General features: G+C 37.1%; 1 protein-coding gene across 3 annotated transcripts in view; it reads left to right on the top strand.

The window, feature by feature from the left end:
- TDRD3 (tudor domain containing 3) overlaps positions 1–27,688 on the top strand; it is a 119,793-nt gene that overhangs the window by 23,802 nt on the left and 68,303 nt on the right. Inside the window, exons 1-3 of one of the 3 annotated variants that reach the window (XM_075741734.1) lie at positions 23,317–23,401; positions 26,393–26,519; positions 27,512–27,577. In XM_075741734.1, the coding sequence (XP_075597849.1) occupies positions 26,517–26,519; positions 27,512–27,577 (69 nt within the window). In that variant the 5' untranslated portion in view covers positions 23,317–23,401; positions 26,393–26,516. Of the gene's footprint in view, positions 1–23,316; positions 23,402–26,392; positions 26,520–27,511; positions 27,578–27,688 lie in introns of those variants that run through there. The other 2 variants (XM_075741735.1, XM_075741733.1) reach the window with 2 other exon arrangements.

Raw genomic sequence — 27,688 nt, 5'->3', positions numbered from 1 at the left:
GCATATGAAAATGCTAACTGCTTGGGCAATAGAAAGTGTAGTTTCAAGCAGGGCAAGTTAATGCTTGTCTTGCTGGTGCTTTTAACTAAAATCTAGCTGTGCTTAATTCCCTATTGTGAAAGGAAGATAATGTTATTTCACCTTACAGAAGCCCTTGAGGGCAGGTTTAATTATTTTGTATTGTTCATTGGGACTCTCTGATGACAATATCCTAACAGCAATAACAAAAAAGAGTGGCATAATTTTGTATTTAGCGTGGACTGCAAATAGTAGCTATTGAAAGTAAGAGTGACTGCCTATTATGGTCTTGCCTATGCCTGAAGCAGTGTGTGTAAATACACATAAAAAGACTGTTTATGAAACCTCAGTTTGACCTTTAATGTTTGTATTTTCTCTCTCTCCTGTTACTGTCTTTGAAACCTTAGTGTGTCTTTAATATAATTTTTGTGTAGTAATACATAGGTTTTGAAAGCAACTTGTAGATTTTCTATATATCCTGTTGGATAAATTATCAAAAGCTTTATTTTTCTATTCATGAATTTTCTACCTACATGTGAAAGTATGAGCATAAGATCAACTTGAGAACATTGTGAGAGGCAAGATGGAAGAATTTTTTTTGTGGTGCTGATGGGATGAAACAGAGTAGAGATTGTAAGATTTTTGCATTATTGCTACTGTTAACTGGCTGCATACCACTTGCTACAAATTTGAGTTACGCAAAGTAGAAATTTAGGCTGAGGTCTCTTCAGTGAAGAAAAAAAAAAAGCAATTTTTTCTGAAAACTGACACCTGCATTAAAAGACCTTCAGAGGCATTACGATTGTGCGCCTTATTTGCTTGTCATGGGTTTCTTTCTTTAATGTTGAAGCAGCCATATACTTCCTGATGGTAAAACATTCTAGATGGGACTATGCAAACAGTTTATGGCTATAGCTGTGCTGGTGGCTGTGAGAGTTGCAGTGCTGTGTGTGCTTGGAGACGGTGATTTCCAGAAGGGACGTTATTCAGTCATCCTGACTTAATGCTGTCTCCCTTCTGCGTGCTTCTGGAATCTGTTGCAGCCATTGGTGCTGTAGGTCTAAAAGTAACTTAGTGTTTGAAGCAGCAGTTTCCTTGAAATCAGCCGGATCAATCTAATTTTTGTGAGACAAGTTCAGTCATCAGTGGAGGGCGGTAAAATGATCAGTTAACTTCTTGGGCAAGTCCTCTACAAGATTGTCTGTGTAGTAGCTATTTCTTTCTTCCTATTACAGAAAAAAGTGGGAAGCACAAGTGTAGTTCCTCCTAAGAAGGACTTTGTCTTCAGTGTTCAGGAAACCAGGGCATTGCTTGGGATTCTCAGGAGACTTTGATTATGTACACACATATTTTTAATTGTTATTTCTGAGGAGAGAATTTCCTTTGTCCTAGTGTTATGATTCTGCCTATTTTGTGGAGGCTTTATCTTGTTTTCTGACATACTGAAAGGCTATCTTGCAGTTGCATTCAAATGTTAGGTAAATCTTAGCCAGTGTTTTGGAAATTATAGCTCTTGTCTTGATGCCTGGTGTCAAGAATCTGTAGTCTAGGAGGTATGCTCCAACAGTAGACACACATTTAATTCTCTCTCCAAATTTAGTTGTCTAAAATTTAGATGCTTGTGTTGTGCTAGTTTACTCTTAAGTCTCCATTAAATTTACAGAAATAATTACCTCCAGAAGGCCATTCATCTCTTTCTAAGCTAGGTGTCCAAGATAAGAAAGATAAATTGCTGTGGTGATTACAAATGGAGCAGAGAGTGACTCATTCAGATTCAAGTATTTAGCTTACCCTCTGCAGTGAGGGTCACTGCATCTCATCAGAACTGCTCAGATAGCACTAGTTCAGTTGCAGATTCCTTCTTCCTGTTTCTAGCTGTGGAGAGAGATATATTTACATAAAATGCAAGCTGGCCCTCCTGCATGCTTTTGAGGCTCTGGAGGTTTGGACGAGATACTGCTGTTTGCTTCACTTTTTGGTTCAGAGGGTCAGTGGTAGTTCATAAAAAGTTCCTTTTCACTTGAGCCATTTTTAAAGGAGTATTTGTTTTCTGGGTTGTTTAGCCATAGTTAAGATGGATGTGTAATACAGTCCAGTGATTTTTATTTTTTATTTGTTTTACCATGGTAGACAATATTAATTGGTTTTGCTTTTTAATTATGTTTTTAATTATAGCAACAGATGTAATAAATCACTGTATATAAAATAAATGTGCTTTTTCTTGTGCCTTTTTCTTGGAGAATGTGGAGGAAGATAGCAGAGGAAGGAGTGTGTTTTTATGTGTGTGATCTTTGCAGTATTTCTGAACATGAGGTATAATAACGGTGTCGCTTCAAATGTTTAGTTGTTGATTAAAGAGACTCCAAATTTGCTCATCAAAATACCCACTTTTTGCCTCTGAATGCTTCCTACCTCAAATTCAATTTTCCCTTCAGTGCTTTTGTGAGGTAGAGAAATGTTGTTATTGGTCTTTTATGGGTGGCAGCTGTGGCAGGGGCTCTGCTTTTTCATTGTAAGCGAAGAGGGCAGCGTGCCTGTGCAAGCCAGGTGCCAGGTGCTGTAGGCGCAAGGGCTCCGTTACGTTACCCCAACAGGCAGGTGTCTAATGCTGGGTGAGACTGAGGGCTGGCACGTACGACACAACTTACAGGAGTCGGGTATGGGTCAGAGCTGGAAGCTGGTGGTGTCTCAGTACTAGGAGGTATCTTAATAGAGAGCTCTAAATTGACCATATGAAGATCTCAGGATCTCTGCTGGAATACCTTAATGGCATATTCTTGTAGCATTTGAATGTTTCAGTTCCTGGGGGAAAATAAATTCTTCAGTTTGAACTGAAAATTTTTGCATGATTTCTTCATTATCATTAGCTGGTAAATGAATTTCTTTTTAAAGTAAGAAACTTCTAAAACTAAAGCTATTTATAGAAAGAAAATACAACTTTTTTTTTTTTTTTTTTTTTGCAAACATAGGCTTTTGTCATTTGTAAAAACCACACATCATGCCCTGTTACAATTCTTGTGTATTTCTACTTAAAGTATGACAGCTTGGTGACACAGTTTTTGTAGCTCACTATGCTATGGGTTGTCATGAGTGGTGTTATGCTGTTAATATATTACCAAATATGTAGGAATATTTAATTGTAAATTAAATAAGTACTTGTGTTAGTGTATTGCAATTCATTTTCACTGCTTAGATTTTCATATTTTTTGTTGCTCTCTTGTAATTTCAGAAAACAATGTAAGATAAACTGCAAAAGTTTCACTTCTAATTAAGCATGCATAATTGTATTGGTAAACCTTCTGGATGTGTTTTACACTCTCAGAATTTGTAGAGGAAAGGTATGCTGTGGTTGTGACTACCTCAGAAAATGCTAATGATGCCAGGAATGATGCTATAAAACTTTAAATTCATAAATCCTGAGGAATTGTAAGTCATCTGTATTATATCGTGGCAAATACTTTGACAGTGTAGTTCCTACTTTAACCTCTATATCGGGAAATATAAAACAGCAATTCCAGAACTTAGGGTTGTTACCTGAACTGGGGGGACAGGTAGGAGCAGGGTCACAACAACCAGCAAAGATGGTTTTTTGTCAATTATGTAATACTTTTCAACCAGTGCTCTGAATTATCTCAGCTGTAATTGTATAAAAATGAATTGGATTTCATACTGAATACTGGATGTGAAGCTAAAAGTTCTAGTTAGCTGTATTAAAATATCAGAGAAGCATTAGAATGTAAGAAATATAGTTGTCAGGGGCTTTTGAAAACTGCTGTGGTGCTGGGATACCTGTTTGTTTCTTCTCCCCGTACCCTAGAATATTTCCAGGGTAACACAGGTGAAGATAAGAGTTTACTGTAATTAAATTTCCAAAAAAAATTTGTTTTCTTGCAAAGAAATATCTAAGGTTTTACAGTATCTGCATTTTGAGGATTCAGGTTTGTTGTATACTATACATCCCTTCCTAAAGAGAAGACAATTTCTTATGTACTGTCATTAAAAACTCTTATTCCTGGCTGTCAGTAGCAGTAAGGGCGTTTTGCTATCTAATCGTTTCTCCTGATTTGGGATCCATTCCAGTGCAAGTTCTGAGAAGAAAGGAGCTCTGTTTTTTTTTGTTTTTCATCCTGTATAATTTTTTACTTTTTTTAATGCTCTGAAACCTTATATTTTATTATAATCTACATATTTTTTTTTAATTTTACTATTTTATCTGTAATAATGGTAGCCATCATGCATGTGTTTTCTCGTCAAAAGGAATGAACTGTAGAGAGAAATGAAATTTTTTTCAACGACAGTTACAGTAACCTGTAAATGGTTAGAGGGGATCAGCTGTTCGTAGTGTTGGCTTCCAGTTCAGGGATCAGCATGTTACTGTCAACCCAAAGATGTTCTTGCAAATTATGAAGGAACCTAGTAGCTGCTTAGTTTCATTGCTCATAGTGACTTTATTTGCAGTAGCCATTAACTGTTGTTTCATTGGTCATTTGTAGTCTGCATCTAGTATATGCGAAACATTATAGGAGGATAAAGGTAAGATACCTTTAACAGTACTGTGAGAATCTTTTTTGGAAACAGGTGATCTGTGTAAAAACAAATGCTATGCTGTATGCATCACTGTCAAGTGGACTCTTTGAAAGTGATTTTTTTTTTTAAATTATTTTTTTTAAATCTACAGTGGTGATGTTACTGTAGCCGTTGGGCCAAGGATAAAGGAAGCAAGGTTTATGGGAAGAGGTAATAAATTTGTAAAAAGTGAACAACATTTTGGGCTCAGAATCCTTTGTGTTTTTAACAATGAGTAAAATGTAAGGTAAACATAAAGTAGATACAGTTTTTCTGTATCAGAAGCTAAACTTTTATACTTCAGATCTCTTGGGAGGAAAAAAGGGAATTGAGTACCCAGTAGATGGAGGAAAAGATGAGAACAGGGACACTCTATCCTTGAAGATCATGCCTGAGTCTTTGTGGAGGATTATTTGATTCTTGATAAAAGGTTTTCCTTGGGGTCTGGGAGTTTTTCTTATTGATTATTTGAATTCCTTCTGTGGTGCAGTAGCTTAGTTTTGTCTGAGAAGTTTTTCTCTATACGTTGAGCCTCTCCAATTTGAATACTCCTCTGCTTATTGTGTCTTGGCTTTAGGAATTGGATAAATCTTCATGAATGCTGCATCTGTGTGTAAAATTGGGAAGTTGTGCTCTGAGACGTTTGGTATGGCATGATGTTATCTTGTACTTAGCAGGAGGAGGTAAACATCAGTATACAGGTGCATATCTCAAGCAATGCAAAACTGTTGCAGTGTGCTGAAAATTAACTTGCTTTTAGTTTATTCCCTTCCTGTTTTAGTAGGATGAGAATAGGAATAGCTCTCTGTTCTACCACAGCTTGGGCTAACAAGCGAGCATTTTTCTTGATGGGCTGTAAAAGGGCAGGTTAGAACCAGCATATTTCATACATCTTGATAAAAAGCTTGACAAATGTACTTTAAGAAGGTTGTGAAGCCCCTGTACTTCTGGTAGAAAACGGTCACCTCCTGGAATTTTGTAGGGACTGCAATTGGTGTAATGTGCTAAGTTGCCTAACAAGCTTACAAAAGTGTTTTTTACAAGCTAAGATATTTTATGGCACAAATACACTGCTTTGTTAAATGAAGGAAGGGAATAGATTTACCTTTTTTAGCTACAGGTCGTTGTAGCTGCTTCAACCAACTGCAAGCTACTCTTTTGATGGCAAAGCATGCCATATATCCATAAAAAGGATTGGGACTGCCACTGAGAGGTTCCAGATAATCTTTCCCTACTACAGATATGCATAGCTTCCTTCCCCCGGGAAGATATATTAATTCTTCTCTATTGTACTGATGCAGCCACCTGAATTCGTCATAGCAAAAAATCTGCTGTAAGATGCTGCCAGCAACTACTTGGCTGCCATCTTGCAAGAAGAATAGCCCACACCCAAGTTCTGAAGTCAAAGCATGTGTAGGTTAACCTTTGTAACCCATCTCAAATCAGTGCGCGCTGTCTCTGGGGAACGAATCTGGCCTATTTATAGGAATACTCTGCCTGTATTGGATAGCTTGCATGCAAACTATGCAATTAATGCCTCTAGCAGTTGTTGCTGAGAAGCTTCCCTACTGTGAGGCAATGTCTGTGAGAAACTACCCTGCAGAAAGTAAATCCTCTTTTCACCTTAAGATTCCACATGACTGAGTCATTGAATATGGAAGTATCAGTAAGGTGTCTATTGCTGAAATAGTGTCATGTGCAGGAACAAGTTACTGTTCATGTCTGTTCACTTTCATCTGGCATATGACATGAGTGGTAACTAGCAATATTGAAGTGAAAGCTGTTGTGACCTGTGATCCGGGTTGTCATGTGAGGACAAACACTGCAAAGCATGCTGTAAGCTGACATCAGTTAAATTTCTGATGCCATACTTGAATGCTACCACTTAGTGTAATGGTCCAACCCCTAGCAATTAGCATAGAGGGAAAGTTTAAATGACCAGGTCTTCTCCAAAATCTGAACAGTAGGACCAGTCTTTTGAGAGAAAGGTTGGTAAATGTTTTGTGGGGTTTTTTATGGTTTTTTTGTTTCTTTCTCTAAACTCACTTTAAATTAGAAATGAGAAGTAGACTTTTCTTTCCAGAAGATAGTTCTTTATCTCCTCCTATAATAAAGAAGTATCACAAGAAACAGGCTAAAGTAGTGGTATTGTATGAAGTACTTCTTTCTCATTTTATGTCTTCGGTCTAGTCATCTGGATTATCTTCATCCAGGATTAGATTAAAATTCTTGACCTATAGTTGAGTAACAAGATTACCTCCAAAATGTCTGCGTTTCGCTATTTGTAAAATCGAATGATTCACACTTCACACTTTTGTAAATGTGGCAGCAGAAGAACGCTGGTAGAAAATATTTATGGGCTTTAGCCATTGTTACTGCTTCTTTAGATTTTTTTTTTTCATGTAAAAGTGAGAATCTTAAAACACTCAAGCTAACATTATGTTCTGTAAACAGTTTGATAATTTTTCCAGTGTTTTTATAAACTAACATAATAGGATGACAAGCAACCACAAACAGAAATTTAAGAAACAAGGCATGACAGGTTTTGACAAGGAAAAAGCAGTACTGTCTTGTATCTTTAATGAAGCTTGTGGGGTTTTTTAGATATTTAAGGGAAAATGTAGTTTATATACAGCAGACAGAGTTGCTTGTAAGATGGGGAATTACAATATGAGACAATATCAAACATGAAGGGTTGCAAGCACTTCAGTAGCAAGTCTTTAGAATTTAAAATGAACTTTGAAAAGGGTGTGGAATGGAAGGGAAACGAAGGCAATGTATTTCAATAAGTTTAATGCAGATTATTTTGTGGGTGTAGGTAGGATTAGTCACCTGCATATCATAGGGTTTATAAGCACCAGTTCTGCAGAAAAATATTTTAAGGTTTTTTTTCTGTTTTTTTTATAGACTATACAGAGTATGATGCAGTATCATGCTGTTGAATAGAGTATAGAAAGCAACTGTTCTGGTTGTTAATCAGGTATGGTGTTTGTAAGATACATGACAATGTTCCTTCACTTTGGTCAGCACTGTAAGGCATTAGCTGGAGTTAGTGTCCAGTTTGGGTACAGCACTGTATGAAAGGTCTGTGGGTGGGGAGAAGGGATGAGAGAAAAAGAAGTCTTAAGTAGAGAACTAGAAAACAGTATGACCTTGTAGGGAAAGGCTAAAAGAGTTGGGGGGTTTTAGTTTACAAAGAGAAGCCTAGGAAATTCAAGTCTTCAAATATTTTAAAACTATGCTCTTCTCTCATAGCTGCCTATAATACTTTAAGGGCAGTAATGATCAAGGTATGGTCAAGGAACGTACACCTGACTTCTATACCTACTTCTGCACTTACCTCTACAAAGTATATTTAGGTTAATTTATTTTGCTTGTAGGATTAATGTGTGACCAATACTGAAAATAAAACTAGCGCTGACTACCTAAATCACTCCGTGATTTATAGGCTAGCACATAAATCCTGTATATGCAAGTGTAATAATAACTGCAGTAACATGGAGAATGGTGTGCTTTCAAGGAAGTGTATTTATATTGTGGATCTTTTCTCTGAGAATATTGTGAACTGCCCATTTGAAAGCTATCTTGTCATATCTCGGTCGTAAAGCCCTGTTACCTTACATGCCTTCTCGCATATTATTGTGTGAGATCACCTTATTTTTTTCTGCAGTCCTTCAGTTTGAGAGTAAGAACTGTTTAGATCCGTGGGGAGGAGGAAGAGAGGGAAGGGGAAGAAATAGAAATGAACCCTTCCCCCATTAAAAGTGATATGTATGCTTAGTTTATGGCTTCAGGTATTTTAGATAAATGAGGAAACACGTCATCCTTCTGGGTTAATTAAAAATGTCAACAAATATCGGCTATACTTATAACAACACTATTTGAAGACAAATGAACAAAATGGAGAGGCAGGCTAGAAAGGAGAGCATTTACGGAGATCCTTGCCTTTGTAGCTGTCATTGGTAAGGTGAAATCTCAAAACATATAATAAAGTTTTGCAGAAGCTTTTTTCCAGTGTTGGTGTTCAACTCAATCACTTTCCCAGTATTAGTTCTGAGTTTCAGAAGACTGAAGTAAAAATTTCGATTTTGATGATTAGGAAGTATTTCTGAAAACAATTCATGGACTTCAGGAATAACAAATGCTTTAATGATTATTTTATGAGGAAAATTGATGATTAACTCATGTTTGTATTTGTTGGAGCTACTTTTCCTTTGTCTGAATTTTGGTATGTTTAATGGAATTTACTTCTTGTTGCCATGCTTCATGTTTCAAGTTTTTAAATGTTTCCTTTTGTTTTGGCAGAGAACTAGTGGTTGTCTGATGATAGACTTTGCTTTTCTATGCAGTGGAATGCCAGAAGCTTCGCAGCCTCACTTTGTACCTTGCAATAATAATTTAGCATAAACACTATAATTGCTGTATTTACCTTCATTTTAAAATCTGGAAAAACATAGTTATAAATTACATAAATTCAGAAGGCAGTAACATCAGTTTAAGTGCAGGAGGAAAAGAGGAACAATACTAAATTGATTAAAAAATAAAATAACCAAGGTGGTTCTGGAACTGCATATTGACAAATGCATATGAAAATGCAACACAAAATTTGACAGCAAGATAATGATTTAAAATTCATACTATTTTACACCGAAATCAAGTCTTTTTTCTGTAATTTTTATTTCATCAGGTCACTGCTGGTAATAGTTACTCGAGAGCCTTACTATCATCTTTATCCACATCCTAGTCTAATCTTACCTTTCTTTTGTGCCTATTTTGAATAAAAGACTCAGTTCTGTGGATGAAGCGTTTGTGTCTGGTCAAGTTTGTCAGTGCTGACTTCCAATGAGAGCCATCAGAGATGGCGATTTTTGGGGGTGCTCTGTGTCACCAAACTGCAGACTTCTATCATTTAGTCAACTAAGAAGTGGTGGTATCTTAACTTTTGGATGACTGATGGTGTTGGTAAACTGGAGTGAATTGCTGTGTAGCTGCCGGGTATTGAGCAAAGTGACCTTAAAAAAACCCCAGCCAAATAAAATCTCTAAATAGCAATTGCAAAATTGCATTCAGATTCTTAAAAGTGGTTATATACACTTAGAACTTGTGATTGATTTGGGGTGGGGTGTGTGGGGGAAACCAAATCAATATCAGTAACACAAAGACTCAATTGCCTACATTTATCTATGTGATAGTTTCTTACAGATCTCTTTCAGTATTGGAGGCATTATTGATTCTCAACTCCTTCCCAAGTCATTAGTTGATGAAAATACGTGCTAAGTTCCTGTACAGTAAATTACCGCTTCATTAGTTGTGTTGTATACACTCAGAGCTGGTCTCTGTTAATTCCTGTCTGGCTTTTAGAAAGCTGAGCTCTGTAATCTGTCATGTAATCAGCTTGGTTACGCAGAGGTCACATATATGTATCAACTATTTGCTGTATGTCTTATAAATGTTAGTAAATTAGGACATTATGGTACAATTCTCTTGTAATTTTTGAAGGCATATGCCCTGAACCTATGCTGAAGCAGCAGTACCAAGTAGAGCACTTCATGCTCTCAGAAAGATGGAAAACCTACCACGTAGAAATATTAGATGTATTCTGAACTGGGATTTGGTATCTTTATCTCTCTTTACCAATATCAGCAATTGGCTTTAAATTTCTGTTGTACTTAAACATAAAATGTACATGTTAATTAAATTATTTGCTAAAGGATTACCAAATCAATCTATAGATGCTAAATAGCTTTTGCTCCAAGATATGAAAGGAAACAAAAAAACAAACAAAACATTGACCTAAATGGCTGACTATATATAACATCTGTGAAATTGTGCCATAATTCCAGTTGAATTTAAAATCATGGATATAAAAGTCAATATGTATGTAAAACTAACATGGAAATATGAGTAAAATGCCTTAACTGAAGGCAGCATAATTTTAGGTTATTTAAGCCTATATGCTTGCATATTAAAATATAATGCTCAGATACAGACGCAAATAGGATTGAGTTCTTGAAATAACACAAAGGTTGATTGGAAGACATTTCTGAAAGTCATCTTAATTCATGCTTTTTCTCCCAGAAGGACTGTAGATCAGGTCAGCTGTAGCTTTGCCTAGCTGTGATGTGAAGAAGTCCAAGAATGGAGGTTCTGCAACTGCTCAGAGGAACGTGTTCTTCTGCTGCACTCTGACCTGTGGTGGAAGTCCATGTTGAGAATTAAATAACTTGTAATTTTCAGCTTTTATAACTGAAAGTTACGTACAGCAGCTCTGTTGTTTAGTAATTCTGATTTGATTTGCATGGTTTTGCAATGTGTCTTATGTTGTTTTGTAAACAGGTCCTAGTATTCTTTGTGTATTTTGGACTGCTACTGAGCTGTGAGTTAGTGTCAGGAAAATAACCGTGTGCCTGTATGTTTTTCATGAATGATAACTAAGAGCTTAGTACTGTGCATGTTGCATTACTGTTGTTTTCCTCTCCTTGTGCAGTACTTCGTGTATTATTAATGTTGCAATTCACCTCCTGTCTTACCCTATGGTCACAGAGGGCAGGGAGCTTTAGATTTTAGTGTAATCTAGAACTATGTATAAGCATCACCACTTGTCACCTTGCTATCCAGTCCTTTCTCTTAACATTTGTAGTACACAGTGCAGACCTGGAATATTTCCACTGTTAACTAATCCCCTAGAAGAAGGCCCGTTGTATCCATACCCTTCCTTTCCTGTCTTTTAGTATGCGAGAAAGGATTCTTCTTTCCTCTTGTGCCTTAACAATTCAGTTTCTTTAAGAAACTTTGGTGAATGATCTTACCAGACCTATTTCAACAACAGTCTTTCCATCCCCTCCTCCCTGCCCCTTTCCCCCCACTCTTTTTCTTCATCTTTCAGAGAAGTCTTAAAGCTGTGGGTGGGACATCTTCTATCTGACAGAACTATAGTCTTCACCTGAAAGTTCACAGGGTTCTCACAAGCCTACAAATTCTAGTCAGTGTTATAGCTTATATGACTTTGCTCATAAGGCTCTATATAGCTCCTAGGATTTCATGTGATTGCTCCTTTTAAAAATACTGTGTGATGTTTTACTGTTTCTCATTCTTCTGGTACAGGTGTTGATTTAAAGCATGTCAGCAGTTTTGTATTTTGGCTCTTGTAGAGCTCTTGGGTGAATACTTGCTGATCCTCGTGGGTTTTGTTGTTATTGCTGTATTTATTCTAAGACATTTTATATTATAATATCAGTTTGAGAAAATTGCTTAGATACATATTTCAACAATAACTTTAGTTTGGAAACCTTCCAAATCTCTGTTGTAGAGATGTTGTTTAGAAATAAATTTTAAAATAAAAAAGCTTGCATATTACAGCTTTTTCTTTCTTTATCAGTGCTTTTGCATCTCAGTCATTTATCAGCCTTGTTATCTGCCAAGTTTCTCGCATCTGCTTTGAAAATTCTTTATTATTAGCTTTTATCAAATTAATCCTCCGGAATATTTTTGATTAGTCTTTCTTTTGACTTCTTGTTTGTGTGGTTGGTATAATTCAACTTCTTTTTTTTCCTTTGAAGCGTGTCCCGTAGTTTTGGGGTTTAAAATACAAAATTCACTACCCCTTTACCATTTTGTCTAAGCCATCAGTAATAAGGGCCTTGGAATAAGGTTCTCTGGGAAATCACAAGAACACAAAACATTTTTTATTTCTTTAATCATTAAATAATAATTCCTCACAGTTTAAATAATTTTATAGTATCTTAAGTATCTAATTTTTTCCTGAGCTTTTGGCTGTTTTCTTGGATTTGATGGCAACTCGCTTTCTCTCTCTATAAGATTCTGTATGTAACTAAATACATGGTGAAGTGAGAGCTATATACGTTTATAATCTTCACAACAAAAAGATAGTAAGCAGCCACTGAAGCAAAATATAGTTCCTAGGTTGACTCAGATATGTGGTGGTGAAATAAGACTAGGAGTATGTAAGTGATTTCTGTGTCTGCATTTTGATGTTATCGATGATTACCTCTGGGTTGTGGAACTGGGTTAGTTACTTCGGTAGACAAAGTTATGCTCTGTCTCCTGTGTTCGTGAAGGACCGAAGAAGTGGAAATACAGTCATGGGTGAGATGGGCAAAAGTTCCTTCTAGACTGATGCTAAGCAGCTGGTGATTGCAATCTTATATTTGGGGAAAATTCTGTTCTCTTTCATCCTTTCAATCCACTTAATTCCATACTTCCTAACAAGTGCTTCAGTTTTTGACATCTTTAATATAAAAAATTATGTTAGATAATTTTTTGAATGCAAACCACCTGTCCAAGTATTTATCAGCAGCTTTTGCAATTGTTTTAAAGCTGAAAATAAAATGGCTGTTTACTTTTTTTTATATAAGCCTTGAGGGTAGTTACCTTTGCATATACTGACAGTGCTGTTAATGCAATTTAAAAGTATATCACAAATAACACCCTAAAAGTGCAGCTGTACAATTTATTAAAACCTACCACATGCAGATCTGACAACTTAATTTGTAGCTTTTATCTTGTCCTTCAGTGATTTCTTACCCTGTTTACAGATGCCCATGAAAAGAGATGAGCATTACAGCATGCAGTGAAGGCCATCTAATTTGAGGCTTTTGAAAGCATAAGGAAGTAAATCCAACAGCTGCGCAGCCCTTTCACAGAGTACCCTGCTTAATAGTTTCTTCTCTATTCAAGTGAGGCTTTTCCACATGCATTTCTCTTTTTCCCAGTCGCTTGCCTGGAGAAGAACGGTGGGTGTCCCAAAACCAGCCTCTTGTAGAACTGTGTAATGAGACATTATCTACTTTCTAGGATTTCTGACTCTTGTTCAGGGCTTTACAAGTGATTATTTTATGTTCTTCTGTTGGGAACCGAGATTATAAAGACAAGTTGATTCTGGTTTTTCAGTTTGCTTACATAGCTTAGATAAAGCATTTGATGAGTGAAATATATTACATTTGGGAAAGAGCAAGCATAGAGTCTGAGGTTTTTGATGGTTGCATTGTTGGACATGGGTGATGTGGCTGTAAAGGTGTTAAGTTTTGTGTTTGGTTCAAGCATAAAGTTTTTCTTAACTTTTGTATTGTGAAATGCTTGTGAAAGATGTGCTGCCAGTCTCATAACATAGTTTTAAACTTGTTTGTGTTTCCAGCAGTAGGAATTTTATAGCAGAAAATAGACTTGCAAAAAGCATACGTCACGCTACATATCACATGGTGGGAGGTACTACTATGAACACCTCACTAATGCAAGTGTTAAAATATCTTAAAATGCATGTTCTCTGTGTAAGAACTTGATAAAGAGTATACTGAAAACTTGCTTTTGATACTCATTTTTTGGAACAAAGTAATTTCAGGGAGGCTGGAGGGGAAGAAAATCCTGCACAATACATGGTGCCAGTAATTAAAAAGAGAAGAGTGGTGTGTGGGTCTGGGGAGGTGTGAGAGAGAATGATGGACTGTCAGGCTAACCTAATAATAGACTAGTACTTCTGTTTGCATGTCAAATGTATTAAAGAATAATTCTAAAACTATCACTGGTTACTCAAGCTTTCCTATAAAAATAGTCCTTGTCTTTTGGAAATGGATGAGAAGCTGGGTTAGTAAAGGTGACTAAAAATCATGCCATAAATACAGACTTTGAAGCACTTGAAGTATTGCAGGGAGTGCTGGAGTGCCCTCTGCCTTTGATGACCCCTAGCAGAAACCTCCTTACTGCCAAGTCCCGTCTTAGGACCCACTGACCCAGGTATAAGGTAGTTCTCTTCTTCTGTCCTGTGTCGTTGTAGGAAAGGGGAAAAAATGCTGCTAGCTCGGGAGAGCAGTTTGATCCAAACCCTTTGCCTCTCTGGTGTTCGTAGGAGGGGAAGGGACTGGCTGTGCAGCAAGATCAGAGAGGCTGGGTGGGGAGCAGGAGGTGCCTGAAGGAGCAGCACAATGAGTGCTTGCCTTGGGCCTCACTGTCAGATGCCAGGCTGGTATTGCTTATGCCATGAGATAATTTTTGTAGTGTTTGCTGTTGCATATGTTTAGGACTGAGTGGTCTTTATCCCATTCCGACTGAAAGCTTCAGATAGAAGTAACCTAGGTAGAATCTAATGCATTGGTTTTGCTTAAAGCACTGCACTTCTTTATTTTTCCTTTTTTTTTTTTTCTTTCTCCTTTTTCCTTTTTTTTTTTTTTTTTCTTTATAATTTTTACTGGCTCTGAGTTTGCTGTGCTTTCCTTAGGTCATGATTTCACTGACAAAATAGATTTTACTGCTAGATAATTACCTTGTGTTTGCTTCTCCACATTTAAAAAAAGGTGTGGGGAGGCAGTAATGACAGGCATTTTGCTTTTACTATGTCATGTAAAAAAAAGTCTCCCTTTTTTATTTGTTTTGTTCTAAAAATACATGGGCTTTGTTAGCTGTTTTTTTTTTTTACTGAAAGTCAAGTGTCATAGACATCTGAGAGAGGTTTAGGCCTTAATTTTTGTCAGCTAAATGTGCGAGAACTTGAGCTTGGGAATGCATATTTTATGAACTTCTTTCTGGGGTTTCAGCTTGACCTGGGTTGGAGACTGCACTTAAGGAAGTGGTGTATTCCCAGGAGTGAAAAGTTAGGTAGCTGGGATGCAAGTTTAACTGCCCGAGTAACTGAGGTGCTGTAGTGGCTGTGCACCAGTTTTAGAATGTCAGTAATATTTTAAAGATATCTAAATGCTTACCTAGTTGCAACCAAAATTCTGTAATTCTCAGTGTGCTTTCTGGATGGTGCAAATTTTTTGCTAGTGTAATTCCACTTCAAACTTAGTGAATTCTTAATAGTGATATAATACAGTACATTCTGTTATTTTAACATTTTGGCTTTGCATCTTTAAGGAGTGAAATAGGGAAACAGTTTAGATTAAGTTCCTATAAGGCAGTTATAAAACTGGTTTGACTGTACTAAAAAGAATGGCTACGGATGGTTTGCTGTCAAAATCTGAGGCTGCATTAAGGCATCTTCTAGGTCAAGTTTTATTTGTTACTGTCATTAAACACCTGGATTATGGAGCATGAAGTTCTAAGCTTAAACACAAGATAAAGCTCCTTAGGAATGCGAAGCTGTGAGTGCTCAGGGTCAGAGTTCAAAGTGATGTTAACAAATTGGAAAAGTGATAGAAGAACAAAACCACACTTGGATAGCAATAATCATCAGTGTAAGTACAAGATATAGAGGAAGATATACCAGATGTACAAGATACAGAGCAAGATCTACAAGATGTAGGAAATAAGTCTTTCAATGTGACTGCAAAAAGGAAAGGCGCATGGTCTCTTCTCCGTAGATGTGCAGAAAACAAGAGGCAACAAAAAGCAATGCAGCGAGGTTAGACGTTAGGAAAAACATTACTTTTCTGGATGTGGGAATATTAATAGTAAAATTGCCAAGAATGCCACTGAATCTACATTTGTCATTCCTTACAGACGTTTGTGATGTGGATAAAGGAGCAATTGACCCTAATTTTAGCGAGACTTTTGAATCTTTCTAAAATCTTCTCTATTCTTTTTCACCGTTAAGTTCCATTTTATTTTGTGTGGTAGTTTGTATAATTCTATATTATTCTTTAAATGTAAAGCTCGGAAGTTGAAGGGAAGAACAGTGTCAGTTGCCTTCCCAGCATTTTTAGGCAGGTTGTAGGGTATGAAGAAACCTTCTTTAAAATCTGATTTTCATGTTTAGCAAAATAATGTTTTAAAATGTGTAGTGTTGGGGGGTTTTTTTTAAGAAGTCTAATGATAGCCCCTCAATAAAATTTGTAACATTGCAGTATAATTCCTTTATACTACTGAAATTCAGCAGAATGTTTTGAAACCCTATTAAGAGGACTCCCAAGTTTTTTAAATAGCTAATATAGCAGAAATGGTTCTTCTGTTATGGAACAATACTGGCACCCAGTGGTGGTTTCGTACTAGTGCATTCTTTGAAGTTGCACTTTGCTGCACTGTTAAAATTGTTCTCTCCTCTTTTGTGGTGTTACCAAGTATGAGAAATTTGAAAGATTTCTGCAAATTTATTTATTTTTTCCCCTTTAAAACTTTATCTTTTCTGTCACGATTGTATAAATCTGCTTTCTTAGCAAAGCAATGGAAGGAACGTTCTGATTTCTGCATACACATTAAAAATAGCTATAGAAAATCTACTATGAAACTTCAACATTGTTTCATGTGGCTAGCACTGAATTAAAAGAAATAATGTTTGCGCAGTTCATGTTGTCTGCTAATATCACAGTGATCCTGTGAAGAGTTGTGGGTCTGAAATATGTAATTTTTATAGAGCATGTTTATTAATATTAATTTCCTTTATTTACTTCTTTACTTAAAGCTTCTCCTTAATAAAATGTTAATTGTAGAGATGATAGGAGAAAATTAGAGGAATTCTAGAAAAATGTAATATGGGATAGGAAAAGGATTAAAGATTGAAGATTTGTGTTTGTGCATGACCTGTTACTTACAAATGGAGAAAACATGCTTTTCAAGACAGCTGCCTGTGAAAAAAATTGTCATCAGGAAAGTTGTTTACCTGGTGGATTTAATTCTAGAATAAAGCTCTTTAAATGTTTTAAAGTGTGTGTATACACATGCATGTTTGTCTACAGATCAAGTATTTGATCCAGCAGTATAGAGTAGACAAGCAAAGATGCATCTTCCTTTGATAGTGCTGATTTCTTCAGTGTTTCAGACATAAGTGGTAATAGTGTAGCAGTACAGAAATCTGTCTATTTAGGCCACGTCAGGTTTAATCTGTTCTTGATGAAGTAAAGCGGAAGATAAAATGAGATAAGTAGAGGCGCAGGTGAGATTGGTACTACAGAGTTACAGCCTTTAGCAATGGGAAATAGTGAAAAGGAGAATGTGCACGCCTATAATGTGCAAAAGTGGGTTATTAAATTGACATCATACTTGATATGAAGGAACAGTGGGAAAACAGCTCTGCCTGTCACTGATGTAATATGTTTTTCTGTGTATTACAAAGGAAGAATTACCAAAATCTGTTTTTCATAGAAGCTTATTGAGAACATTTTGACAGAAAAATTGCAGATTTGGATTTATATGTGAATGGTTCACATAGAAAAAGCTGATTCATTACTAATGGCTTTGTTTTAATGTTTCATTTGAAGGTAAGGTAAGAATCTAGGTACTTTCTAGGACATGTTCTTCTGACAAAAGCTGTTGCTAAGAGAATTGTACTGCTACACGTCTCAGGTGAGCGGAGCTGGGGCACGGGGAGGAATAGGTACTACATATCCCTCAGATTTTAGCAAGCATAATGTGGAAGAATTGCAGCAGAAGCATTTATTTTCCTCTCTCTTCTGGTCTCCTCTCCCAAGAGAATGCTCCACAAATAACCATCTCAACCATTTGCGGCAGCTTTGTGCCCATTTGTTTGTAAACAGTTTTTATTTCTTTTTTTTTTTTTAATTTATATTAATGTTCCAAGGCCACAAAATCCCTGTGTGACTCATGCAGCATTATGTGCTGTAATTCCTTTGAAATAAATTGAATTGTCTGCATTACTTCAATTTATAACTTTCTGAGATTGTTTTAAAATGTGCAAGAAAGAAGACTAGTGAGTACTTTTTTTTTCTTGGAAACCAAAGGTAGATGCAATGTATGTTATGCTGGTTACCAATCCTCATAGAGAAAACTTCAGTGTGGTTTTGTGTGTGTTGTGTTTGATTTTTTTCTGCTGTTTTATTTATTTATTTTTTTTTAAATTTCCTTGAAAATATAAGTATCTCTTTAGGATGCGTAAGACTTTGATGGATAAAGCAAAAATTAAGCTGCCATTTGAAACATAGTTGCCTCCTTTGAAGTCTTTCAGGCTCATCTTCCAGGGTAGTGTTATCTGCATTGTGTGTTAAGGAAATAATTTGTCTCGTTGCTGTCAGTGTAAGATGATGTCAGTGGTCAGCTACCGGCTAGCCTTTGACTTCTTAGAGATCTTTGTGCAGCTGGGCTGCTTCTCACCCATTTATTTTATTATTTATTTATTTGCTCCTTCACCTTAAGCAAAAGTGTGTAATTGGGAAATGTTTGTTGTTGTGGCCCTCATGGGTCTGTATTGGGACCAGTACTGTTTAGTATCTTCATCAAGGGTATAGATTGTGGGATTGAGTGAATCCTCAGCAAGTTTGCCAGTGATACCAAGCTGAGTGGTACGGTTAACATGCCTGAGGGATGGGATGCCATCCTGGACAAGCTTGAGAAGTGGGCCCATGTGAACCTCATGAGGTTCAACAAGGCCAAGTGCAGGGTTAGGGCAACCCCTGGTAACAGTACAGGCTGGGGGATGAAGGGACTGAGAGTAGCCCTGCAGGGAAGGACTTGGGAGTACTGGTGGATGAAAAGCTCGACATGAGCTGGTAGTGTGCACTTGCAACCAAGAAAGCCAACCGTACCCTGGGCTGCATCAAAAGAGGTGTGACCAGCAGGTTGAGGGAGGTGATCCTGCCCCTCTACTCTGCTCTTCATGAGACCCCACCTGGAGTACTGCATCCGACTCTGGGGTCCCCAGCACAGGAAAGACATGGAGCTGTTGGAGCGAGTTAGAAGAGGGCCACAAAAATGATCAGAGGGATGGAACACTTGTCCTTTGAAGAAAGTCTGAGAGAGTTGGGGTTATTCAGCCTGGAGAAAAGAAGGCTTCAGGGAGACTTTGTAGCAGACTTTCAATATTGAAAGGGGGCTTGTAAGAAAGATGGGGAGAGGCTTTTTTGTAGGGCCTGTAGGGATAGGACAAGGGGTAATGGTTTTAAAGTAAAAGACGAGAGATTCAGACTAGAGAGAAGGAAGACATTTTTTACAATGACAGTGGTGAAACACTGGAACAGGTTGCCCAGAAAGGTGGTGGATGCCCCATCCCTGCAAACACTCAAGGTCAGATTGGATGGGGCTCTGAGCAACTTGATCTAGTAGAAATGTCCCTGGTCATTGCAGAGAGGTTGGACTAGATGACTCTTAAAGGTCCCTTCCAACCCAAACTATTCCATGAAGTTTGTTCATTGTGGCAGCAGTGTTTCTATGCCAGGCTATTCCCTGTGCCCCCTTGCCTTTTAACGATTAGATGGTATGGAGCAGAAGAATTAGTGAGCTTGTATGGCAATGTCAGGTACCTCTTGTGGATGGGGAGCTCATGAGCTGCTTCCAGCAGTGTGGTCTGGTTCTTGGGTGGTTTAGGATTGCTTCCTACACCTTGGCAATAGGAAATATGTTGCGTTAATGTAATAGGATCACACTGTAGTTCACCTTTCATTATCTCAGGTTGTGATAGGTTGTAGTATTTTACAAAATGTGCAGAATAGCTACTGTAGATGTTGTGAGGCACTTGAATATAAGAGAGACACAGAGCTTCAGGGCTGTTCTTTTTGACCCTAGAGGAGCTTTTTGCTGTCTTTGGTTTCGTTTGGGGTCAGATTTTCTTTTCCTTCATTTAATACGGAGAACAAAATGATTGAGTCGCCTTATGTTCTAAAGGTCCTACCATCAGCATATCACATACCCTTACGAAGAGTGGATAGAAAAGGGGACTGTTCGGAGCTTGGAAAAAGAATTTCAGACTTTATAATCTGTATATTGTGAGGGGAAACACTATGCCAGTTGAATAGTTAATTTTGCCTATTGTAACTCCTTTTTCATACTTGAGAGATGATGTATGCTTTTCAATATAAATGCATTTATTTTAAAATAAAACAGTTATTTTAAATAAGAACTTTCTGTAAGATTATAAAGAAAATCTGAACATGTATTTGGAGTACTTGTTGCTGTATAGTCTGTGTTAGGGCAAAATAGAAAAGACTGACTTGATAGATGCTAGTTCCAGACTTCTATTAAAGAAGGAGAAATCTGTGTTTTGTCTACTTCTGGTGTACAGTGTTTCCTGGTTGTGGTTTGTTCCCTGACCAATTCCTCACCATTTCTGATGAAATCTGCACTTTTACATCCTGTTGCACAGAAGCAACACCTGACACATTCTGCTATTTTTTTTTCCTCTGTTGAAGTTCTTCAGCGTAGTTTTGCTAAGATTGAGTTGCTGATTTGATCTATCTTCTTGAAAGTAATTTTGACCCTGAGAATTGTTTTTTAATTGTTCTTAAATTCATAATTAATTTATGCTTTCATGTAATAAATATCTATAAAAACCAAACCAACCAACTCCAAACAATAAAATATCCTCCCCACTTTGATGTGCACAGATTATGCTTTTTTGAATTAATCTTTTGCTGAAAAGCTTTAGTGTTTGCTTAAATCAAGCTAACAGATGTCCCCAATGGCATTTCATGATTGGTGCCTCTGTTACATTGGCAGAGATTTCAATCAGGTGGGCAATGTTTCTGCTAAGTGCCATTGCTTAAATTAGCACAAGTCAAAAATGAATAGTCTTTTCCAGTAGGTTTCTCTTTATCCTTCTGTCTCAAAAAACCTCCAAGGTAATGAGACAAGCCGAAAATTTGTATATAAATTGATATACAAAAAGTTATAAACTGAAATTTTTGAGTAAAGCAGAGTGGGATTTTGACAGCTATGATTCAATCTTCACTTTGACGTAAGAAAGTAAAACATGACTCAACAGTGAATTTCATGATAGCAGAATTAATCAATTTTATCCTATCTAGGGAAGATTTAATTCTAGGTCAGATTCTTATTTGTTCATTCTCTAAAAATATTTTTTTTCTTGCTGGGAAAAAGTAGTGCTTACATCTAATTACTAGGCTTAGAAACTCCATAAAAGAATTACAGTCTGGCTAGCTTCAGTAGAATTGAAGAATGACTTCATTTACGTCAGGAGCAGAAGAGGAGGAATCTTTCCAAGACTTGCCGAACAGTCTAAAACTCAGCTTATGGATTTTGTGCTCCCCCCCCAACCCCTGGTATTGAATTTATGTTCAATTTTACACTGAAGGTAACAGAAGGTATGTTTGTAGAGTTTATGATACTGCTCTTTCTAGGAAGTCTATTGGTGTAATTAAACCACAGCTGAAGCCTCGAGAGTACGATAGTGTGTGTAGGATGTATGTGTTCTGGTTTCCTCTGGCACAGACTGGAATGCTGTTCTACTTTACCTTCTGACTCCAGCTAATGAGATCCATCTGCTAATTCACAGTAGTTACCTGAATCTTCACAGGTTGTAGTACTGGAGCTCAGAGTCACTCAGCTGGGAAATCGTGCATTCCCATGCAGGCCACCAAATCCTGCCACATTATTCTCCTCAAGTGTGTGCCTTCTGTATAAAAAATAGTTTGCTTTTTTTTCCTTGTGTTGTTATATGTGCATTTTTTCCCATTCAGTGCATCCAGGTTTGGGTATTTTTTTTTTTTTCTGGTCCCTCAGGATTTTCTAAATGTCAGTATCCAACTTGAACAGTTAGATCCCATCAAGTGCTTGGGTTAGAGCACATGTGGGATCATTAATTAGTCTGGCAGCACTGTCAGGGCTGGAAAGGGTGATGTTCGTGTTACCTGAGCTCGAATCAAAGAGGCTTATCATGTCTACTTTCCTTCAAATGCTTTGCCTTCTTTATATGTTATGTTGTGGATGTTATTCTCTTTAAAAAGAAGTAATTTTTTAAGCACTCGGGAATATTTATTTTTAATATTTCTTAATGTATATTAAGCTTTTTTTCCTAAATCATTCTTTATACCTTGGGGGATGGTGATTTCTTGGTAGGTAGTTATTTAAGTTATTTGTGTGAGTACTGTGTTTCAGACTGAGTATCTAGAAAATATCAATTATTTAATGGTTGCTGTGATGTATTTAAACAAAGTGAAGAGCTGTGCAGAGAAGACAGATTGCCAGCTACGTAAAAATGAAAACTGGGGTTTTGAATAGGAAATATTAGGCAAAAAGAATGCCAAATGTCACAATTTCTGACCACTTAAGTTAAAATTATCTATCTTTAAAGTGTCTTTGAAGGTTAGAATAGATCAGCCCTTTTGAATTGATTACCTGAATCCATTTAAAACTTAGTTTTCAGATGAACAGATTTATTGTATGTTCACAGAATTTTTGTGGAAAGATAGTGATCTTGGACTACCACCATGAAGGTAACAAATGCTGTTTCCAAATGTGGTTGTGGAGAAGGTTTTCTATTCTTACTTAAACTTTTTCCACCATGTTTCACTATTGATACACTGTAATGTGCTTCCATTATTATCAGTTTCTTTGTAGCTCAGGCAAGCAAGAATACGTTTTATAGGATGGCAGTGTTATGTGCCCCAGCCTTTGAGGGCTTACAGTCTTACTCTTTAGAAACAGATGTGGTTGGTTTGTGTTGTGTGTGGGATGGGGCTTGTTTTGTTTGTTTTGGTGTTTCCTGTTTTTTCCTTGCAAGTGCATGAGTGAAAGTATGCCACTTCCATCAAGTAAAGCCCACATGGTTGATTTTGAAACCAGGTTCCTGTCGTTTGAGGGAGCAGGTGTGAGGACTGTAGTATTAGCCTATTTGACATAATTGGGATGATGGCTGTCGCTTAATAAGTAGAGGGTTTTTTTGTTTTGTTTAGAAATTATGGAAGAAGAAATCTTTTACTCAATCTCATATCAGTGTAAGGAAACTGATTACCTGAAGTAATTTTCCAAGTATTTTTAAATCTATGCTTCACCAGGGCAAAAGATACAAACTAAATACAATAATCTTATATACAGAAAAAATGTTTTCCTAATAGATACATCATGTGATATTCTAATATTATTTTTTTTCTTTAACAGGTATCTTTCAGATGAAGGAATTGAAGCTTGCATAAGTTCCTCTGAAAAAGTTAATACAAATGACATTATCCTAGTTGCTCTTAATGTAAGTTATGATTGTGAAAACTTTTTTCTGACAAATCATGCTAAAAATGATATACCTCATGGCTCAAGTGGAGGTTTGTGTGGCTAAGTGTACCGTTGTTTGTCGGATTTACATAAAGGACAGAGTATCTGTCTCTCTCCTTTTGTATGAGTTGTGAATTTTATTTGGAAATAACACTTATTCCAACCTGTGAAACCTGGAGGAGATAAAAGGGCATAATTTGTAGTCGGAAAATATTCTTTATGAAATGTAAATCTAAAGTCAAAGTACAAACAGTAATAAAATCAGTCAGTGCTGTATACTGACATGGGTATGAAATTGTAGAACAAAATATTAGTTTGTTGGGATGAATAAAACACCCTTACTTAGTTTGACTTCTGGACATCAGGCTCCTTAAAGCATATTCCTCAGGGAAAGCATTCCTCAGGGGTCGGTATTCAGACCGGTGCTGTTTAACGTCTTTCTCAGCGACATGGACAGCGGGATTGAGTGCACCCTCAGCAAGTTGCCAATGACACCAAACTCTGTGGTGGTGTCAACACGCTGGAGGTAAGGGATGCCATCCAGAGGGACCTTGACAGGCTGGAGAGGTGGGCCCGTGTGAACCACATGAAGTTCATTAAGGCCAAGTGCAAGGTCCTGCACGTGGGTCAGCACAATCCCAAGCACGACTATAGGCTGGGCGGAGAATGGATTGAAAGCAGCCCTGAGGAGAAGGACTTGGGGGTATTGATTGATGAGAAGCTCCACATGAGCTGGCAGTGTGTGCCTGCATCCCAGAAAGCCAACCGTGTCCTGGGCTGCATCAAAAGAGGTGTGACCAGCAGGTCGAGGTAGGTGATCCTGCCCCTCTACTCCACTCTTGTGAGACCTCACCTGGAGTACTGCGTCCAGCTCTGGGGCCCCCAACATAAGAAGGACATGGAGCTGTTGGAGTGAGTCCAGAGGAGGGCCACGAAGCTGACTGGAAGGATGGAGCACCTCTCCTGTGAGGACAGGCTGAGAGAGTTGGGATTGTTCAGCCTGGAGAAGAAAAGGCTCCTGGGAGATCTAATTGCATCCTTCCAGTTTCTGAAGGGGGCCTACAGGAAATCTGGAGAGGGACTGTTTACAAGGGCATGGAGTGACAGGACAGGGGATGACCATTATAAACTGAAGGAGGGTAGATTTAAATTAGATACAAGGAATAAATTCTTTACTGTGAGGGTGGTGAGGCACTGGAACAGGTTGCCCAGAGAGGTTGTGGATGCCCCCTCCCTGGAAGTGTTTAAGACCAGGTTGGATGGGGCTTTGGGCAACGTGGTCTAGTGGAGGGTGTCCCTGCCCACAGCAGGGGGGTTGGAACTAGATGATCTTTGAGGTCCCTTCCAACCCAAACCATTCTATGATTCTATTCAAACTAATGGTGAATTTTCCTGTGATGTGTACATATTTATGTAACTACAAACGGGTTTTTTGATTTACTGTAGAAATCTGGATTAGTAGTCGTTATTCCTGCCAACAATAAATACAAAAATATACAAGATAGGGAAACAACATGGAAGCAATAAACCTTAATACTTTTAGGGACTTGAGAAAAGTGTGCCTGTGAATTCCTGTTTTTCAGAATTCTAGTATATACATTGTCGGTAAACATTAGTAGGTCTGCGTTCAGTAACAATGACAATAGGGCAGCTATTTAATCCATGTATTTTTTTACTTGTTTTTAAGTTATTCTGTCAAAATCACGAGGGAGAGTTTTGAGAATTTTATGTATTGTTTAAAACTTCTCAGTCATCTATACTGAACAGTTTTATAGCTTGTATGCACAGCATAGGGATTTATGTAAACTTTGTCCTTTGTAATAACTATATGTAGTTCCAAGGGGAAAAACAATGTAATAGAGTGCTTAACAGAAAAGTATTCTTTCTTAATGAAATTGTAAGTGACAATTGTTAGGGATTATTTTTTGCATCTTTGTAGATTCAACCACTGTTGTTTTAGGATAATACTCTGAAAAGAGTATCACCTGTGCTCCTTTCATTTATTCTTTGAAGTATGTGTTCGATCACTTGTATGTATGCATGCACCAATTCATAGAATGAATGTGAAAAGTAGTAAAGCAAAATTATAATACAAAAATGCAAAGAACGTAATGCAAAACGTGCAGAGTGTAAGCATTTGGTTTCTGGGACTTTAGTAGCATGCCTATATATATTTGAGAATGCATAACTGCTTTATTAGAAAACAATTTAAATACTTCCGAGTTGCTAGGTATTACCCTGCACGTAATTATATGCTAGAGCAAATACTAGCACGATCATTTGTACATGTATGTGTTGTATTTGCAGTTTGTTTGATAGATAATAAAAAATAAAATAAACCAGAAATGTTATGCAAGTACTGCAAATCTAGTTTTAATTGCTTATTGATATTTTTGTCATGAAATCAGTTGTTTGGTTGCCCAGAAGATTAAGCTGCCTGTTGAGTAAGTAGGGCATAGCAGCGTGGCTTGAATGACAGGAAAACAGTGAATTTAGATTCCCCTTCTTACAAATTCACAAATTCTTTTCTTGACTGCTAGAGACACGTTTCAGGCAAAAGAAACTTAAAAAGTCAACCGACCTTTTCTTTTTTTGTGAATTACTAAAATAAGTATGAAATAGACATAAATGTACCTTCAGTCCTTCAAATGTTTTTGTTTTGGATAAGAGTTTGTAAAAGTTGTGTCCCCTTCCTGCTGGTGTGATTGCAAAGCACCTTGCTGGGGACTTGTCAATTATATGGATATAGAACATGCGGGAACAGTTTATAGGAGCCTGTGTGCTATTCAGAGATAAATAACTGACAGATGACAGATCAGTTCCCTCAAGTGGGCTCAGATTGAAAACCAAATGTGCTTTCTTATCACTGTCTATGGATATCTTGTGTAACAGAAAGTGGGTTGAGCATTTATAGATACTCAGAGTAAATACACTAAAAGAGCATCCCTACAATTAGTTTTCTTTGTAGGGTACTAATGTTTCTCACTGAAACCCGGAATAAACCACTTGTTTTCAGTGTTGTAGATACTAAAATATAGTGCTGCTCAGTTCTAGATTAGGATGCTGAAACAATAGTCCCTTGGCATATATTAATGGCAAGTTAGTGTACAAGTTCTAGTAGTAATTACATTTAGCCCTTCTTCTTTTGGAAGTGTTAATGAACACAAGAAATAAGGAGGGTTTTCAGCTTCAGTACAGTAATCTGCACCAGCATGTTCTGTTTAAAACAACAGGCTTATTTCAAGCAGTGCAGTTGAGAAAACAGGTGTTTCAGGCTGCACTGCTGTGCTTTTTTTTTTTTTCTTCTTCTTCCTTAACACAGGTAAATGTACTAAAAACCTAATGTGTGAAGTTTAATGAGTTTTTATTTCATTTCCTATTTTCACGTGCTGCACCTTTTAGCCATCTGGTGCATCCTTTTGTCATGCATCACCCTGACTGATATGCTTGTCTGAACAGCGTTAGGTGAGTGAGGAAAGTGCTTTTGTGGAGATTTGTTCCTTTGATCATAGGAATTCCTTAGTTTAATGTTGTCAGTGGCCATGTTGCAGAGTTGCTGAATAACGTTATGCAGTTGTCTACTTCACTTTCAAAAGAAGTAATCAGACATTTAAGTTAAAAAGCATTGAATGGAAATACGATGTAAGCTTTTACTCCAGGTATAATTGCAAAAAAGATCCCAGCCTTTTATGAAGGATTTATGCGTGTAAAAACACACAAACTAAAACTGCTTTTCTCTAAGTGCCAGATGGAGAGCGAAGAAAGAAGTTTACCTCTATTAAGCCTCAGTTATGTCTAATAATTAAACATTACTTAGTCATTTTGTTTTGAGTATTAAAAGCATTTTAATCATCTTTGAAAATGTACGTAAAACAAGACTATAACTTAATAAACAAAAGGATTTCTTTTGTAAACTCTTGTAGTTGTTGAATTTTTTTATCATATGCAGGCAGAGGATTTCTTTTTAATAGTTTATAAATAATTGGCATTATGGAAGAAATACCCTTTTTCCTATTTTATGATTATTTTTTTTTTCAATACAGGATATTTTAGGTTAATATTCTCCTGTCTTCTGTATTCATTTCAGACAGATTTAAGAACGATTGGCAAGAAATTCCTCCCCAGTGACATCAATGGTGGAAAAGTGGAAAAGGTATACAATATTTTTACTTCACTTTTTCTGTGTTTTGTGACTTCTGTGTGATGACAGCCTTCTATGCTGCATTACCGTGGTTGTGTCATTATTTCACATACAAAATAACCC

Source organism: Balearica regulorum, chromosome 1 (assembly GCF_011004875.1).
Source record: "Balearica regulorum gibbericeps isolate bBalReg1 chromosome 1, bBalReg1.pri, whole genome shotgun sequence".
NCBI lineage: Eukaryota > Metazoa > Chordata > Aves > Gruiformes > Gruidae > Balearica > Balearica regulorum.
Note: the sequence above shows the minus strand (reverse complement) of the source record. Positions and strands in the feature narration are given on the sequence as shown.